At 56.9% G+C, this 16,864-nt stretch overlaps 1 protein-coding gene and 1 pseudogene across 1 annotated transcript; both read left to right on the top strand.

The window, feature by feature from the left end:
- The window catches only part of LOC134729637 (uncharacterized), a 38,617-nt pseudogene extending 34,628 nt beyond the window's left edge, over window positions 1-3,989 (top strand).
- An 8-nt stretch (window positions 3,990-3,997) lies between these two features.
- Window positions 3,998-15,166, top strand: NTN5 (netrin 5). Its single transcript, XM_034946824.4, has 7 exons — window positions 3,998-4,179; window positions 6,102-6,752; window positions 11,790-11,978; window positions 12,265-12,414; window positions 12,757-12,810; window positions 13,028-13,108; window positions 14,532-15,166. Exons 2-7 carry the CDS (start codon window positions 6,122-6,124, stop codon window positions 14,894-14,896), a joined length of 1,470 nt encoding a protein of 489 aa, XP_034802715.1. The 5' UTR covers window positions 3,998-4,179; window positions 6,102-6,121; the 3' UTR covers window positions 14,897-15,166.
- Window positions 15,167-16,864: the final 1,698 nt, after the last annotated feature.

Below are 16,864 nucleotides of genomic sequence, written 5' to 3'. Positions count from 1 at the left end.
TTTCAAGGTCCATCCACACTATAGCACGTGTCACAGCCTCACGCCTTTCTTTTCTTTTTCTTTTTTTGAGATGGTGTCTCACTCTGTCGCTCAGGCTGGAGTGCAATGGCGCGATCTCGGCTCACTGCAACTTCCACCTCCTGGGTTCAAGCGATTCTCCTGCGTCAGCCTCCCGAGTAGCTGGGACTACAGGTAGGACTACAGGTACAGCCACCACGCCCGGATAATTGCCTCACTCCTTTCAAGACTGAAAGTCCCATTGTCCAGGTAGACCACAATGTATTCACTCATCAGGTGATAGGCACTGGAGTTGTTTCCAGTTTTCGGCTGTTGCAAATAGTGCTGCCACGAACCTGTGTGCCGGGTCACAGGGTGAACTCCACGTTGAATCGTTTTGGGAGCTGCCAGGTGGCTGCCCCAGTTTCCGTTTCCACCAGCAGTACAGGAAGGCCCCATTTCCCAGCCTCGCTCGCCATCGTGTTTGTTTGTGGTGGGTGTGCAGGGCCATGTCACTGTGGGGCCCGCACCTATTCACCTCCAGGTCCAGCCCTGACCACTGGGCCTGACTGGGCTCCAAGGACCTCGGTCCCGGTCCTCGCCATGGGATGGATGGTCCCTTCTCCGGGGGCTGCTCTTTCCGAGTCTCCTCCAGCTCTCCCCAGGGCTCCCAGAAGGTCCTCTGCGCCCAGCCTCTACCATGTCCTGATCGGCTTTCTCTTCTCCCCTTGTCCACTCCTCTGACCAATGGCCACAGGTTTCCCTGTGGCCACTCCAATGGCTACAGCTCAGCAGTCATCCCTTCACCCCCTCCCTCCCACCCCATTCTTGCTGAAGCCCTGGTTGGCATGGGCTCACCCCTAAAACTTCTGGCTTCTGCCTCACCCCTCCCGGCTCCCCATCTCTCCCTCCGCCTGTCCTCTTAAACATCGGGGGCCTCCAGGCCTCTTCAGCTGTCATCCTCCTCTATTCCAGGGCTCCTCATTTGGTTCATCTGACTCTTCTGAGAAGCCTGAACACTCTGGGGCCCTCCTTGAAAGTCTCGCGTGGGTCCCCAGCAAGGCCAGCTGGCCTAAGGCCTAAGAAAAATGCCCCTGGTGCTGCTTTAGTTTCCAAAAAGTGAATTAAATCTGCCCAAGCCTTTTTTCACTGAGCTGGTGAAAACTGTGTCCCAAACATGATCTTGCCATCCACTCAACTCAGGGTCCTGCCCCACGGAGAAGGAGCTGAGCTCTGAGCCCAGCTGGAGCCCCCAGGCAGGTCCCAAGGCTAGGGCTGGGGTCAGTGGGGGTGCAGGGCAGGGACAGGAGCCTGGGCCACTGGCCAAGGGAAACCAGCTCAGGACAAGGGTGCCGCCCGCGGAGTCCACCTTCATTTTGTGTGACTCGTGCAGTTGCGCTGAGACAGGCCCCACGCTTGCTTTAATGATCTGGTGTTGCCGTCTTAAAATCCTTCATAAATTCTAAACAAGGGGTCCCGTGTCTGCATTTTGCCCCAGGCCCTGCAGATCAAGCAGTGGGTACCGCGGCTGCTCTGGCTTTTCCTGGAATCTCAGGTGCTCCCTCTTGTGGCTGTTCTCAGCCTAGACAACCAGAAAGCCGCAGAAAAGCACCAGCCAAGGCCGAGGCTGCGAGGGTGCTGGGGGGCCAGGCCCATCACGGGGCTGGCTGTCCTGGTCCGCGATTCCTTGTCAGCCATTTTCCTCAGGGGGAGCGGCAAATGCCAACCTGGACCGAACTCATCTGGGGACAACCCTGGCTTGGAGGAGGGTCATGTGGCTATTTGCAGACTTTACTTCTCTTACTGTGAACACCCATGTGCTTTGCTGCCTAAAACATAACATGTTTGACAATGTGATGCGGCCCAGACCTACCATGGATGCCATGTCACATATGTACTATGCATCCGACAACAGGGCCAGGAAGCAGAAGGTTCCGGAACACGACTTTCCCAGAGAGCTCAGATAAGAACCCGTGGGCATGTCAGCTCATTCAGTCCTCACAACCCCCTCCGCCCACCATGAGGAAGGTCCATTCTTTCTTCCTCATTTAACAGATGAGGAAACGAAGGCACAGAGAGGTTAAGAAGCTTGTTCTCGGTCACACAGCTAGGACAGAGGTGGATTTGAACCCAGGCAGTACGGCTGGGGTTACCATCCTGGCCTTTTTGAACATGTCCGGGAGGGCAGGCCCTACCCAGCCACACAATGCCCAGTAACTCCTGCGGGTGACCTGCCCTGCCTCGTGGGGCCTCCGTTATGTCTGGGTCACCAAGGCAGGGGTTAGAGGTCTGTGCGAGCCCAGCACTGAGGTTCTCTCTGGGTTGAACCCACCTCAGAGCTGTGCCTTGGGCAGGCCTGGCCTTCTGTAGAAGCTGTGAGGGTGAAGGTCTCCAGCCCTTAAAGAACTCTCCCCAACAAAAAAACAGTCTCCTTCCCAGCTTGGGGCACTATGTGCTTGGCTGTGGCAGCTCCGTCTGTTCTTCCCCGCCTGCCCCCGGGCACCCGCAGGGGCGCCCATCAACTCAGGCAGCTCAAGCTGCGAGGAACAAAAGCTTCCCTCCGGGAGCCGGAGCAGGTGGGGAGGAGGACGCAGCGAGACCTAAGGCTTCTTCCTCAGTTTTGTGTGGCAGCAAAGCTGGGTTCTGTGCTGGCGGTGGGCTCAGCACAAATGCCCCTCCGCATCACCCCACTTACATCTGCAACCCCCGGGCCCCCGTGGCCGCCCCCACCACTTGCTTTGCTCCAAGGCACTTGGCACCTTCCAACAATCTAGAGCACAGAAGGACCTGCGCTGCTGGGGTCTCCCCCTCCCTCTCTGGACACTGAGCCTGATGGGGCAGGGGTCTGTGTTCCCAGCGTGAACCCCCGGCAAAGTCCCATACAGGGGGAGCTCAGGCAGGGTCAGTGGAGGGACCCGCGCCTGAATCCCGAAGTTCCACTCTGACTCACACAGCCTGGGCCCCCAGCTCTGACATGCCCCCTCTGATGGGGGGCGTCTCAGCCCCATTCCATCCTCCTGCAGTTGATGCACCTCCCAGCTTTCGGAGTGACTCCCTTCTTTCAAATCCGATGTCCCTGTCCTGCTCCTGCCAAATCTGGCCCCCTCCAACGTGGTACCTAAGGGTCCAGAGTCGAGGGTCGCCTTGGCTGTGCCCTCGCACCCCCTGGGGCGGGCCTGGGGCAGTGGGTCCCAAGCCTGTCAGGATGGGCCCACGCTACACCACGATAAACGCTGGGGCCACCCAGGGCAGCAGGTGCCGCGCCCCAACTCCATGAGGCCCTTGCATTTCTCAGCGGGAAGTGACAGAAAACATTATTTTTCTAGTCAACCCATTCGGAGATGGAATAGAACAGACAGCAACATTTGCATGAAAATGTCACGATGAAAGCACTGAGGACTCGCAGGACACCAGCGGCACTGGGGAGGTGCTTTTGAGCTTGGTCCCCCGCATCCCGGGGGTCCCCGCCTTCTCCCTCTGCCGCACGAGAAACACTGGGGCCCAGGTGTTCTCAGCTCCTTTGTCGCCTTCCCCACCATCTTAGAAAGCGACTGAGGTCTTTTGAATTCCAGGGGCTGGTCTGAACCTTCCAAGAGCACAGATTTTACTGACCTTAAGGCTCGGTGAACCCACAGCTGACAGAAGGTTCCAGAGGGGAGGAGGAGGGGCTGGCTTGGGGTCACGCAGCCAGAGGCAGGGGCTGAGCAAAGTTTCCAACAGTGATTGTCTCCCAAAGGTCAGCCCCTGCCCGATCGCGATGGCGGCCACCACAAGGCGGGGCTGAGCCAGTGGGCAGGGGTGGAGTGGGATGGAGCGGGACCCCCGACTGACAGCCTCCCGTCCTACCTGCGGTGAGCGTCCTAGGCCAGGCTGCTCGGGGCTGTCCTGCTGCTGGACCGCCGGGGGCAACGGCACTCACGTCCCACACCGTTGCGGGTGGCCTGGCTGGCAGGGGTCCCTGTGGGGATAGCGTGGCTGCGGTTGGTGAGGGATTGGGGTGGGAGGGGGGTGGCGGTGTTAGATTCTGCGGGCTCTGCTCTGAGCCCCCGCCCAGCCCAGAAACCCCACTAGCCTGGGGCCTGAGAACAGCCACGCCACTCCCTCCTGAGAGCCCACCGCGCCACAGCTTGGAGGAAGAGCCTGCGGGGAACTGGCTGCAGGACGCTCTCTTCTTGAGTGCAGGTTTGGCCAATGTCGGGGCCTCAGGGCTCGGGTTGGGGGGTGCATGCCAAGAGCCAGGGAAAGGAAGCCTGGGTCCCAGATGGACCCCAGGCCGCCCAGGCAGGCCTCCTATGAGTCTGCTGGGGGCATGGCTAGACTCTTTCTTAAAGAGGGGTATGGGCTCTCTGTGGGCCACGACTGGTTTCTGGATCCCCCAGGAACACTAGGGAACTCACAGCCTGGTTCCTCAAAGTGCTAAGGGCCAGAGGGTGCCACCCCCTGAACTATCCAGCAACTATCCAGACATGGGGGACTGGGGGACTGGCCCTTAACAGGATGCTGCTGAGGGCCAGGCAGGCGGCTGCCACCTGAGTGGGTGCAAAATGGCGCCAGGCTCCTTGGGAGGGCGGAGGGTGAGGCCTGTCATCTGGGCCAGGGGAGGCAGCGTCTGCATGTGGCCAACAGCAGTGGGGACGTGGGCAGTGAGGCCAGGCTGGGGCAGGTGTGGCCCACCTCAACCGCCAGGGTGCCCCAGAGATGCCCAGCCCAGGGGCATTCCTGGGCGCAGATTCAGAGCCAAGGGCCTGGAAAGGCTCCGAGGCCCCTAGTCCACAGTGAGCTCCTCACCAGAGGCTGCTGGCCCTGGAAGGGGAAAGTGGGGGCATTTCAGAGTCCAGTCCTTCCCGGCTCCTGCCATTCCTAGGGTCTGGGCTTCTGCCCCCACGGGCGCCCTGGCATCTGGCACCCCACCCTGTCCCAGCTCCTGCCTTCCTGCCTCTCTCCTCCTCATTACCCACCACCCCCAACATCTGTTCCCCCATCTGCTCTGGGGAACTCTGGATGGGTGGAGAATGTGGGGACTCTGGTCTCCAGGCCCTGAGGCCCAGAATAGAGGGCAGGGTTGAGGTGAGCAGAAAGTCCCAGAACGCTAACTTCCGGTCCCCACACCCTGAGTTCTGAAGGGAACCCAGGTGTCTGCTTCCCCTGACCCCATGGGGATCCCACTGTCCCGCTCCCAAGCCCCAGAGCCACCCAGGTTCCAGCTCCCAGCATCCCTTTCCTCAGCTCAGCTCTCTGGGCTTTGCACTCGGGTGGGAAAGGGTTAAGGGTGGGGCGCTGGGGGTGGGTGGGTGGGTGGCAGGGAGGCTGGGTTGTTTGGTGATAATCCCCTTCCGTGCCCAGGGTGTGGAGAACAAGGTTAGGGCCCCATGTGGGAAAGGCAATGGCTCTGATCCCTGCAGGCCTGGGCCTCGGTCTCTCACTTCTGATCCCCCGCCAGACACCCCTAGCGTGTCCCCTTCCCTCCCCTCCCCAGGGCCTGCCAGGCTGGGTGTCTCTGAGCCCACCTGCCCACCTATCCCAGCCCCCAGGCAGTCCGAGCCTCAGTCTCCCGGCTCCCTGTGGCCTCTGGGTGCCTGGCCTCTGTCTCAGCCTCTCAGCCTCCTATCTGTTCCTCTGTCTTTGCAGCAACTTCTCTGTGCTGAGCCCCTCCCCTAGGCTGACTGTCCTCTCTCTGCCTCTGTCCTGTCCTCTATTTCTTTGTGACTGAGTCTTCATCTGTCCCTAAGCCCCCTCTCCTGCCCAGCCCTGCTTGTCTCTGTGTCCCTCTCTAGGTTTCCACGTCTGCTGGCCTTGGCCAGCCCCTCTGCTCCAGCCGCTCACCGCTCCCCAGGGCCCCCTGCCCCTCGACACTGACGGATAACTCTGGGGTGTTAAGCTACGGATTAGTTCAGGCAAAATTCTCGATTTTGTCTGCGTTCTTTCCCCTTTGGGTTATGTAAACAGTAATTCTCCCCAGATGGAACTATTTTCCTCGCTTCCATGCAGCCGGGGAGGGGGCCTGGACGGGTTGGGGGTGGAATGCCTCAGTTCCACAGGACACCTCCAGGAGGGGTAGAGGCTGCGGCTGAGATCCCCAGCCCAGCCACCTCTCTTCCCTCCAGGTGCTGGCTCTGCTGTGACCATGCCCGTGACCTTTGCCCTCCTGCTCCTCCTGGGCCAGGCCACTGCGGACCCATGCTACGATCCACAGGGCCGCCCCCAATTCTGCCTCCCGCCAGTGACACAGCTGGCTGCCGTGGCGGCCTCCTGCCCTCAGGCCTGTGCCCTGTCCCCAGGAAACCACCTTGGCGCCAGGGAAACCTGCAATGGCAGCCTGACTTTGGCCCTGGGTGGCCCCTTCCTCCTGACATCTGTCAGCTTGCGCTTCTGCACCCCAGGACCCCCAGCCCTCATCCTGTCTGCTGCCTGGGCCTCAGGGGGTCCCTGGAGGCTGCTGTGGCACAGACCCGCCTGGCCTGGGGCCTTGGGGGGCCCTGAAAGGGTGACCTTCCACTCCACACCAGGTCCTAAGGCCACTGTGGCGGCCAGCCACCTCCGTGTGGAGTTTGGGGGCCAGGCCGGGCTAGCGGCAGCTGGGCTGAGAGGCCGCTGCCAGTGTCATGGCCACGCTGCCCGCTGTGCCGCCCGTGCCCGGCCCCCCCGCTGCCACTGCCGCCACCATACCACTGGCCCGGGGTGCGAGAGCTGCCGCCCGTCCCATCGAGACTGGCCCTGGCGGCCTGCCACGCCCCGGCACCCCCACCCTTGCCTACGTGAGTCCTGCGCCCCTCACTCTCCCTGCCTTTGCCTGCCTGCCACTGGGTCCTTTGTCCCTACGGGAACAGGATGTTCCCTTCCCTCGCTGGAACTGGGTGCTCCTTGCCTCTCACCCCAGTCTCAGACTCGGTCCCCTCATACCTCCTCCCTGCAGCCAGTCCTGTATCTCAGCCACACATGGGCCTGTCTGCTCATGAGGGGCTCAGCCTCTCCCCAACACTCATCAGCCTGTGATGATGGTGATGATGATGATGATGGTGTGATGGTGGTAATGGTGATGATGGTGGTGATGGTGGTGGTGATAATGGTGATGACTGTGGTGGTGATGGTGGTAGTGATGGTGGTGGTGGTGATGGTGGTGGTGTGATGGTGATGGTGGTGATGATGGTGATGGTGGTGGTGATGGTGATGGTAGTGGTGATGATGGTGATGGTGGTGGTGATGGTGGTAGTGGTGGCGATGGTGATGGTGGTGGTGGTGGTGATGGTGATGATGGTGGTGGTAATGGTGGTGATGATGGTGGTGGTGGTGGTGGTGGTGATGGTGATGATGGTGATGGTGATGGTGGTGATGGTGATGGTGGTGGTGGTGATGGTGGTGGTGGTGGTGGTGATGGTGATGGTGGTGATGGTGATGGTGGTGATGATGGTGGTCGTGGTGGTGATGATGGTGATAGTGATGATGATGGTGGTGGTGCTGATGATGGTGATAGTGGTGATGGTGGTGGTGATGATGGTGATAGTGGTGGTGGTGGTGATGGTGATGGTGGTGATGATAGTGATAGTGGTGATGGTGGTGATAGTGGTGATGATGGTGATGGTGATAGTGGTGATGATGGTGGTGATAGTGGTGATGATGATGGTGGTGGTGATGATGATGTAATAACAGTTTCTGAGCACCCATCCCAGGGCCTGGCTGGATGCAGGTACTTGGGTAATATTTATTGAACAGTTGTAGGGGAACAGGACAGCTGGACGGTACCTGACTCCTCAAACCAACCACAGGGGGAAAGTATTCGGTCATTAAACACATATTTATCAATCACCTATGTGTGCCAGGCAGGGATGTCATCAGGCCCATTTTACAGATGAGGAGACTCAGGGCTAGAGTTCAGAAGTCCCCTGCACAAGGACACACAGTGGCTGCATGTGGCAGGGCCAGGATCTGAGCTCAGGAAGCCAAGTTCTGGGGTCTCAGCCTGTCCCTGCCAAGCTCCTGCTGGGTACTGTCACACCACGTGGCAGACAAGAGGCAACAGACAGGAGCACGGCCTTGGTGGCCTGGCAGCCAGACTATTTGGGCTTGAATCCCAGCTCCTCTGCTTACCTGCTGTGAGACCTTGGGCAAGTGACCTAATCTTTTGGTGCCCCAGTTTCCTCCACCATAGATTGGGGATAGTAACAGCACATCCTTTACAGGCTGTAGTGAAAATTAAATGCATTAATACACATAAAGCCTTTAAATAAAGCCCAATGTGGTACCTGGCACAAAGGAACAGCTTCCTGAGCACCTGCCAAAGTCGCCACTCCCCAGCTGAGGAAGGTGAGGCTCAAAGAGAGGTCACTTGCCCTAAGTCTCATTGCCAGCAAGGGATTGAACCCAGGGAGCCCTGAGTTCCTAGATGCTGCGACAATCCGCTGCTCCATCCAGCTGGACAGGGGCCCCCCAGGAATGTCCCATGCGATGCCCTCTTTCCCACAGGTGCTTCCAGACCAGGCCTTCCCTACCTCCCTCCAACAGCCCCTCCTCAGAGACAGCCGGTGTCAGCTCCTTCCGGCCCTGACCCCCTCCCTCCTCCAGCCTGAGACACTTGGTACAGGGTCTGAGGTCCTGGGAGGTAACTCTACCAACAGACACAGACACATACACACGTGTGCAAGTGTACCCTGGCCTTCCCTCTCCACCTCCCATGCGCTTTGCCTCCCGGCCCTCTATTTCTTTTTTTTTTTCTTTTGAGATGGAGTCTTGCTCTGTCACCCAGGCTGGAGTGCAGTGGCGCCATCTCGGCTCACTGTAACCTCTGCCTCTGGGGTTCAAGCCATTCTCTTATCTCAGCCTCCCGAGTAGCTGGGATTACAGGTGTGTGCCACCACGCCCGGCTAATTTTGTATTTCTAGTAGAGATGAGGTTTCGCCATGTTAGCCAGGTTGGTCTCAAACTCCTGACCTCAGGTGATCCGCCAGCCTCGGCCTCCCAAAATGTTGGGATTACAGGCGTGAGCCACCGCGCCCGGCCTCTGCCCCTCTATTTCTTCATACATGAAGATCACATGGGCTAACTTACAGACCATCCCCATTCTTTGGCCAAATCTTTTACCTAAGCAGGGGAGTGAGGGGTGAGACTCACCAGGCCTGAGGATGAGGCAGCCTTCATCCTGGGCCTGGACAGGGCCTGGGCGCTGGGGAGGCTGTCCTGAGGGTCACCACATCCCCCCAGACTGAGCAGGGCAGTGCCCTCCAAACCCGGGTAAGAGACTGACAATGCTGCAGTGGAGAAAGGTCAGGGTGGCCAGGTGAGACTAATGCCTGTGGCAGAGCTATGGGCTTCACAGACATCCTGGTCTGCATCTCCTCTCCCTCATCTGAGTTCTCCACAGGGGAAGTGAGGCAAAACGATTACCCTTGGGTCAGAAAGAATCCAAAACCTGACTCAACTCACTGATCATCTGAATAGCTTTGCCACTTTGAATGCCCACAAAAACCCTGGGAGAGAGGGATCTGGATTCTCTCTAGACAGGGAGAAAACAGAGGCTGGGAGAGGGGGAGTTGTTTTTCTAAGAACATGCAGCTGTCTGAGCTCCCTGATTATCCCACAACTCTTCCGGACTCTCAGGGACCTGCCAGTCCAGGGCTCTCAAACCTCTTAGTGTCAAAACACCCTGCAGTCCAAGTCTCTTCAAAGAGTGTCCATGAGCCTGGGAGACATAATGAGTCCCCGTCTTTAAAAAAAAAATTTTTAAGTAGCCTGGTGTGGTGGTGCATGCCTGTGGACCCAGCTACCGAGGAGGCTGAGGTGGGAAGATCCCTTGAGCCCAGGAGTTGGAGGCTGTGGTGAGTTATGATCGTGCCACTGCACTCCAGCCTGGGCGAGAGTGAGACCCTGTCTCAAAAAAAAAAAAAAAGAGTGGTCTGTGAACCCCCTGTATCAGCATCTCACTCTGCAGTGCTTGCTGGAAATACAGATCCCTGGGCCCATCAGAAAGCCTAGGGAGGAGCCTTGCAATCTGGCTTTTGTTGTTGTTTTGGATTTTTGCTTCTTTTTTAAAGACAAGGTCTCACTCTGTTGCCCAGGCTGGAGTGCAGTGGTACAATCATAACTCACTGCAGCCTCCAACTCCCAGGCTCAAGTGATCCTCCCACCTCAGCCTCTAGAGTAGCTGGGACTTACAGGTGTGGGCCACTATGCCCTGTTAATGTATTTTTAATAAAAACAACAACAAAACATTTCCCTGGTAATTCTGATGAGCAGTAAGGTTTGAGAGCCACCTTAAAAAACCTGACAAACGCTCCCAGGATAATGCACATGCTAAATAATCCTCACGTGAGCTGTGTATTACTGGAGTGAGCTAAGAGCTCAGACTGTCAAGCTAGAAGACCTGTGTTTAAGTCCTGCCTCCAACTACCCGCTAGCTGTACCTCTCTGTGCCTCAGTTTTCTCCCTCTGTAAAATGGGGATGATAATAGTGCCAGCCTCACAGAGCCCTTGTGGAGATGAAATACATCAAACACAGTGCAGGGCGTCCTGCACGTACGAATGCTAGACAGCCAAGTACTTGCTCTCCGCCAGGCCTGGGCTATGCACTTTTTATCCACTTTATCTCATTTAAGCCTCAAGTAAACATTATAAATGCCATTTCACAGCCAATCAAACTACAGAAGGGAGAAATTACCTGTCCAGGGAATACAGTCAGAGAGACCGACAAGGCTAAAAGGGTCTGATTCCACAGGCCATAGCCCACTCTTTTTGTTTTGTTTTTTTTCTGAGATGGAGTCTTGCTCTGTCACCCAGGCTGGAGTGCAGTGGCGTGATCTCGGCTCACTGCAACCTCCACCTCCTGGGTTCGAGCAATTCTCCTGCCTCAGCCTCCTGAGTACCTGGGATTACAGACGCGTGCCACCACGCCCAGCTAATTTTTGTATTTTTAGTAGAGACGGTTTCACCACGCTGGCCAGGCTGGTTTTGAACTCCTAACCTCAGGTGATTTGCCCACCTTGGCCTCCCAAAGTGCTAGGATTACAGGCACCAACCATCGTGCCCGGATGCAGCCTACTCTTTAGAGGCCCAGTTTCACAGATGTTCAGGAGGTTCATGAGTCCCCCCGGACTTACCAGCTCCAGTCCAATGTACCTTTTTTTTTTTTTTTGAGATGGAGTCTTGCTCCATTGCCCAGGCTGGAGTGCAGTGGTGCGATCTTGGCTCACTGCAACCTCCACCTCCCGGGTTCAGGAGATTCTCCTGCCTCAGCCTCCCGAGTAGCTGGGACTACAGGCACAAGCCACCACAGCCAGCTAATTTTTTTATTTTTAGTAGAGATGGGTTTTCGCCACGTTGGCCATGTGGGTCTCGAACTCCTGACCTCAGGTGATCCACCTACCTTGGCCTCCCAAAGTGCTGGGATTACAGGCATGAGCCCGGCCTACTCATTTAAAAGATGTGAGACCATCCTGGCTAACACGGTGAAACCCCGTCTCTACTAAAAATACAAAAAAAAAAAAAAATTAGCTGGGTGTGGTGGCATGTGCCTGTAGTTCCAGCTACTTGGGAGGCTGAGGCAGGAGAATCGCTTGAACCTGGGAAGTGGAGGTTGCAGTGAGCTGAGGTCGCGCCACTGCACTCCAGCCTGGGTGACAGAGCGAGTCTCCGTCTCAAAAAAAAAAAAAGATAATAATAGAGATGTCCTGGGACCCAGGCATTCTCTTCTACCTTGGACACTCACGGCTTCCTTTCATGAGGGCAGGGCCATGGGAAGAAAGCTGAGGACTGGGGAGCAGCACACTCGGCCCTGATGCGCCCCCACCCCATTTTGCTCCTAGCCTGCTCCTGCAACCAGCACGCCCGACGCTGCCGGTTCAACTCTGAGCTGTTCAGACTGTCAGGCGGCCGGAGTGGGGGTGTTTGTGAGCGGTGCCGCCACCACACAGCTGGGCGGCACTGCCACTACTGCCAACCTGGGTTCTGGAGGGACCCTAGTCAGCCTATCTCCAGCCGCAGGGCCTGCAAAGGTGAGTGTGGACTGCAGACAGGCCTGGGGGGAACAGAGGTAGGGCTGGACTCCTGGGGCTGAGGGAGGAGGGGCTGGGGGCCTGGATTCCTGGATCTGAGGGAGGAGGGGCTGGGGGCCTGGACTCTGGGCCTGAGGGAGGAGGGGCTGGGGGCCTGGACTCCTGGGTCTGAGGGAAGAGGGGCTGGGGGCCTGGACTCCCCAGGCTGAGGGAGGAGGCACTGTGGAATTGGGAGGGGCATCTGGGGCCCCGATACCCCATGCCCCCAGCTCCTCTGCTCATGTAGCCTGCCAGTGCCACCCTATTGGGGCAACAGGAGGAACCTGCAACCAGACCAGTGGGCAGTGCACCTGCAAGTTAGGGGTCACAGGCCTGACCTGCAACCGCTGTGGCCCTGGCTACCAGCAGAGCCGCTCCCCCAGGATGCCCTGCCAGCGTAAGTCTTGAGGGGCCAGGCCACAAGCCTGAGTAGAGCGGGAAGGAGACATCCCAGGTCTCCAGTGCACAGCTGCAGTGAGGGCTGGGGCCTTGGGAACTGGGAGCCCAAGGCTGGAGGCTGGACCTCGGATAAGCAGGGACTGAAATTCTGGACTCTTGAGGAAAAGGAGGCTTGGGGCCTGGACGCCTGCGTCCCGGGAGAGGAAGGCAAGGGATGCTTGCACTCTTGAGTCCTAAAGGAATAAACACTTAAGAGTTTGGGTGCCTGGATTCCCGGGGCAGGGGCAAGGGGATCCTGGGGGAAATGACTAAGAGGTTAATTTCTCCTTTGGTCTCACAGGAATTCCAGAGGCAACAACCACCCTTGCCACTACTCCTGGTGCTTATAGCTCTGGTAAGACAGTCTGGCATGGAGGTCCCTGAGTGGCAAGTGGGAATGGGGATGGGCTGACTGGGTCCCCAGATGGGGATACACGGGTCACCCATTGAGCCCAGTCCCAAAGGTTTGGGTACCCCAGCTGGCCATCAAGATGGAACGGAGGGAAGGGCAGGGGCAGAAGGCTGTGGTCTAGGCCCCAGGAGCCCACTGCAGACAGCCTGACCCTCCCCAGACCCTCAGTGTCAAAACTACTGCAATATGTCGGACACCAGGGTACACATGAGCCTTCGGAGGTACTGCCAGCAGGACCATGGTGAGTGCTGGGGAGACAGACAGCTGAAGGCTACACAGCTGGTTCTGATGACTGCTTCTAAGCCACCCCCTTTCTGGCCTTCCACTTTCTCATCTTAAATGGGAAGGAGTGTTGGATTCCAAAGCCCCTTCCTGATCTAGAAATTGATGGGGCAGAAGACAAATGGGGAGGGGGAGTGGGGAGGGGGCATTCACTACCTTCCTGTGTCTCCTCTTTCCCCATGTTCTTGGGCTTACAGAGTTTCATCATCTCCTTCAGCCTGACATCTCTGAGGGATGGAAGACATAGGGGAACTGATTGAGTGGAATGAACTCTTGCCCTGTCCTCCCTATCTCAGAGACCCTTTCTGCTTCCCTTCATGGTCCCAGATATTTGAGTCTTAGCCCCACTTCCCATAAAGACTTGTCCCACGGTTCCCTAATCCCCAGTCCACACCTGCTTCATGACCTTGGGGTCTATGACCTCAGGCTATTCAGCTCTCTTAAGACACTCAGGAGTTCGGCCCAGCCAACAAATCTAGACCAACGCCAGCTATTTCTCTCAATGTATAGGACCGCAGACTTCTCCCTCAGGAACCTCATCTGGTCACTAGTGTTCTAGGCCTTCACAGGTGGAAAGATTTTCCCCACCTTCCACAGGGATCTCCTGCCCCGCAGACCCAGCTGGCTAGTCAGAGTCCTACCCAGCCTCTCAGAAAGTGCATTTTTCTGGCCGGGCGCGGTGGCTCATGCTGATAATCCCAGCACTTTGTGGGGGCCGAGGTGGGCGGATCACTTGAGGTCAGGAGTTCGAGACCAGCCTGGCCAACATGGTGAAATTCCATCTCTACTAAAAATACAAAAATTAGCCAGGCGTGGTGGCAGGATCCTGTAAACCCAGCTGAGGCACAAGAATCACTTCAACCTGGGAGGCAGAGGCTGCAGTGAGTTGAGATCACACCACTGCACTCCAGACTGGGCAATAGAGTAAGATTCCGTCTCAAAAAAAAAATTTATGTTTTTCTGAATCACTATCAGTATGACCTCAGCCCTCACATTCCAGGAACCAGTCTCTTCCTTCTTCTGGTCCTCCAAATTTATCCCAGAGCCCCTCCCCTGGCAATGTGACCCCTCCTTCCCAAGAATTCCACCATTGATACCTTCTGACTCCACTGCATTAGAGACCCTGGACCTGCCTCTTCTGCCCTGTCCCCAGCCCCACCTACTATAGTTTAACTCCTTATCTCAAAGATGTTTCCTCCAGCAGGCTCTGCCCCTCACGATTTAGGGTCAAACTCTCCAAGGTTCAAGGTTTCTCTCCCCACTGCGATACCAGAAGCCCACCCACCGGTCTCGGGCTCCTGCCCACTGTGACTGACCCCACGGGACCCAGAGGTACCCTGGAAGCTCCCCACGACCTGGGCTGACATCTCCCCTCCCCACAGTTCTCCGCGCGCAGGTGCTAGCGTCCGAGGCGGCGGGCCCGGCATGGCAGCGGCTGGCCGTGCGCGTGCTCGCCGTGTACAAGCAGCGGGCGCAGCCCGTGCGACGCGGCGACCAGGACGCCTGGGTGCCCCGCGCCGACCTGGCCTGCGGCTGCCTGCGCCTGCAGCCAGGCACCGACTACCTGCTGCTGGGCAGCGCCGTGGGCGACCCCGACCCCACGCGCCTCATCCTCGACCGCCACGGCCTCGCGCTGCCATGGAGGCCGCGCTGGGCCCGGCCCCTGAAGCGGCTGCAGCAGGAGGACCGCGCCGGAGGCTGCCGCGGCGTGCGGGCACCCACACCCAGCCCCAGGCCGGAGCACTAGACGTGAGATGGGGCTGCCTCGAGCACCAACAAAGTAATTTGGGAGCGACTAGGAGCTGAGCCTTCTACCTCGACGGTGCACTGCAGAGAGCCAATCAGACGTCGCAGAGCCCCGACGACACTATGCATGCGCCCACGCCGAACAGGCGTGCGGAACTTCTAGCAAAAGGCGGCAAGCGGGACTTCTGGTTCTAACATTTCCTCCTTTGGCCTGTGGCTTATTCCCCGCCAGTGATCTGTTTCCCCCAATAAAGTCTCAAATCTTCGGGAATTTTTGTCTACAGACCCCTGATCGATGCTGGCACACTCTCTAGAGGGAAGCGAACAAGGCCTTGAATCAATACGCGGAGCTGAAGTTAGGACCACAGCACAACGGGACCCTGACAAAGTGGCCAATCCAATAAGAACGCTCTTATGACGTCATTGGGTGCTAGTCAGATTGGTGTTGCCTGACGATAGGCCGAAGGCCAATGGGCGGGGCTTGGTTGGAAAAGGCGGGAAATCTCACAAAGGGAGGGACAGTAGTTCCAGATTTCTAGAAAATTCCAGACGTAGGAACTGTTGGTTTCTGATGGGCCTCAGGATAGGCTCTGAGAAAGGAATTGAGATACTTTGAGTGACTCATTTTTGAAAGAATAGCCAATCGGAAGCCACAGAGTGGTATCACATAACTTGGTGCTAAGCGGGATTGTATTCCCACTCGACAATGGGCCTGCACGCCAGAGGGGAGGGGCTCAAAAGGCAGGAAGCGGTAAGTACCACGGAATGGAAGGTTGCCACAGCCTGGGACCTTCCTGGCCACCCTGACCCCTGCCCCTGCACCCACAGCAAACAACATAATCTCAAATTTGGGTGATCTTTTCAGGAGAGTCACTGAGGGGGTACTCAGGGAGTCTTAGAGGAAGGAATGTGATTTAAGGTCCATTTGTTTGTTTCTAACTCTTTTTTAAAAAAATTATTTTATTTATAGTTATATTTACTTACTTATTTTTTTGAGATGGAATTTTGCTCTTGTTGCCCAGGCTGGAGTGCAATGGCATGATCTCGGCTCACTGCAACCTCCACCTCCCCGGTTCAAGCAGTTCTCCTGCCTCAGCCTCCCAAATAGCTGGGACTACAGGTGTGTGCCACCACGCCTGGCTAATTTTGTATTTTTAGTAGAGATGGGGTTTCACCACATTGCTCAGGCTGGTCTCGAACTCCTGACCTCAGGTGATCCGCCCACCTAGGCCTCCCAAAGTGCTGGGATTACAGGCATAAGCCACTGTGCCCAGCCAAAATTTTTTATTTTATTTTATTTTAATTATTTAGTTTTTTGAGACTGGGTCTCACTCTGTTGCCCAGGCTGGAGTGCAGTGGCTCTATGGTAGCTCACTGCAGCCTTGACCTACTGGGCTCAAGCAATCCTCCCACCTCAGCCTCTCAAGTAGCCGGGACCACAGGCGCAGGCCACCATGCCTGGCTAATTTTGTTGTTGTTGGTAGAGACGAGGTCTCGCTATGTTGCCCAGGCTGGTCTCGAACTCCTGGGCTCAAGTGATCCTTCCACCTTGGCCTGCCAAAGTGGTGGGTTTATAGGCATGAGCCACCGCGCTGTCCTGAGGTCCATTTGGACCTGGAACAAAGTGGCCAATACAATAAGCACACTCCTATGATGTAACTGGGTGCTAGTCAGATTTGTGTTGCTTAATAATTTCCTTCCCTGAGAGAAAGCTGGGCCTCTCAGCCAATGGGGAGTCAGGATATGCCATGATGTCACAGGATACCAGGTAGGGAGAAAGGTGCCTTCCAGCAAACATTCTGGGTTTGCTCTTGGTTAGATGGAAAAAGGCAAGAAATTGCCTCCAGGGAGACCATTTGACCCCCATGCCACCAATAAAATGTTACATAATCTGGGAGAACCTGCCCTTAGCCTCCTGATGAACCCAGGGTGGGGGCATCTCTGAAGTAGGAGTCTTTTAAGGGATTTT

This window comes from Pan paniscus, chromosome 20, assembly GCF_029289425.2.
Source record: "Pan paniscus chromosome 20, NHGRI_mPanPan1-v2.0_pri, whole genome shotgun sequence".
Lineage (NCBI taxonomy): Eukaryota > Metazoa > Chordata > Mammalia > Primates > Hominidae > Pan > Pan paniscus.
Note: the sequence above shows the minus strand (reverse complement) of the source record. Positions and strands in the feature narration are given on the sequence as shown.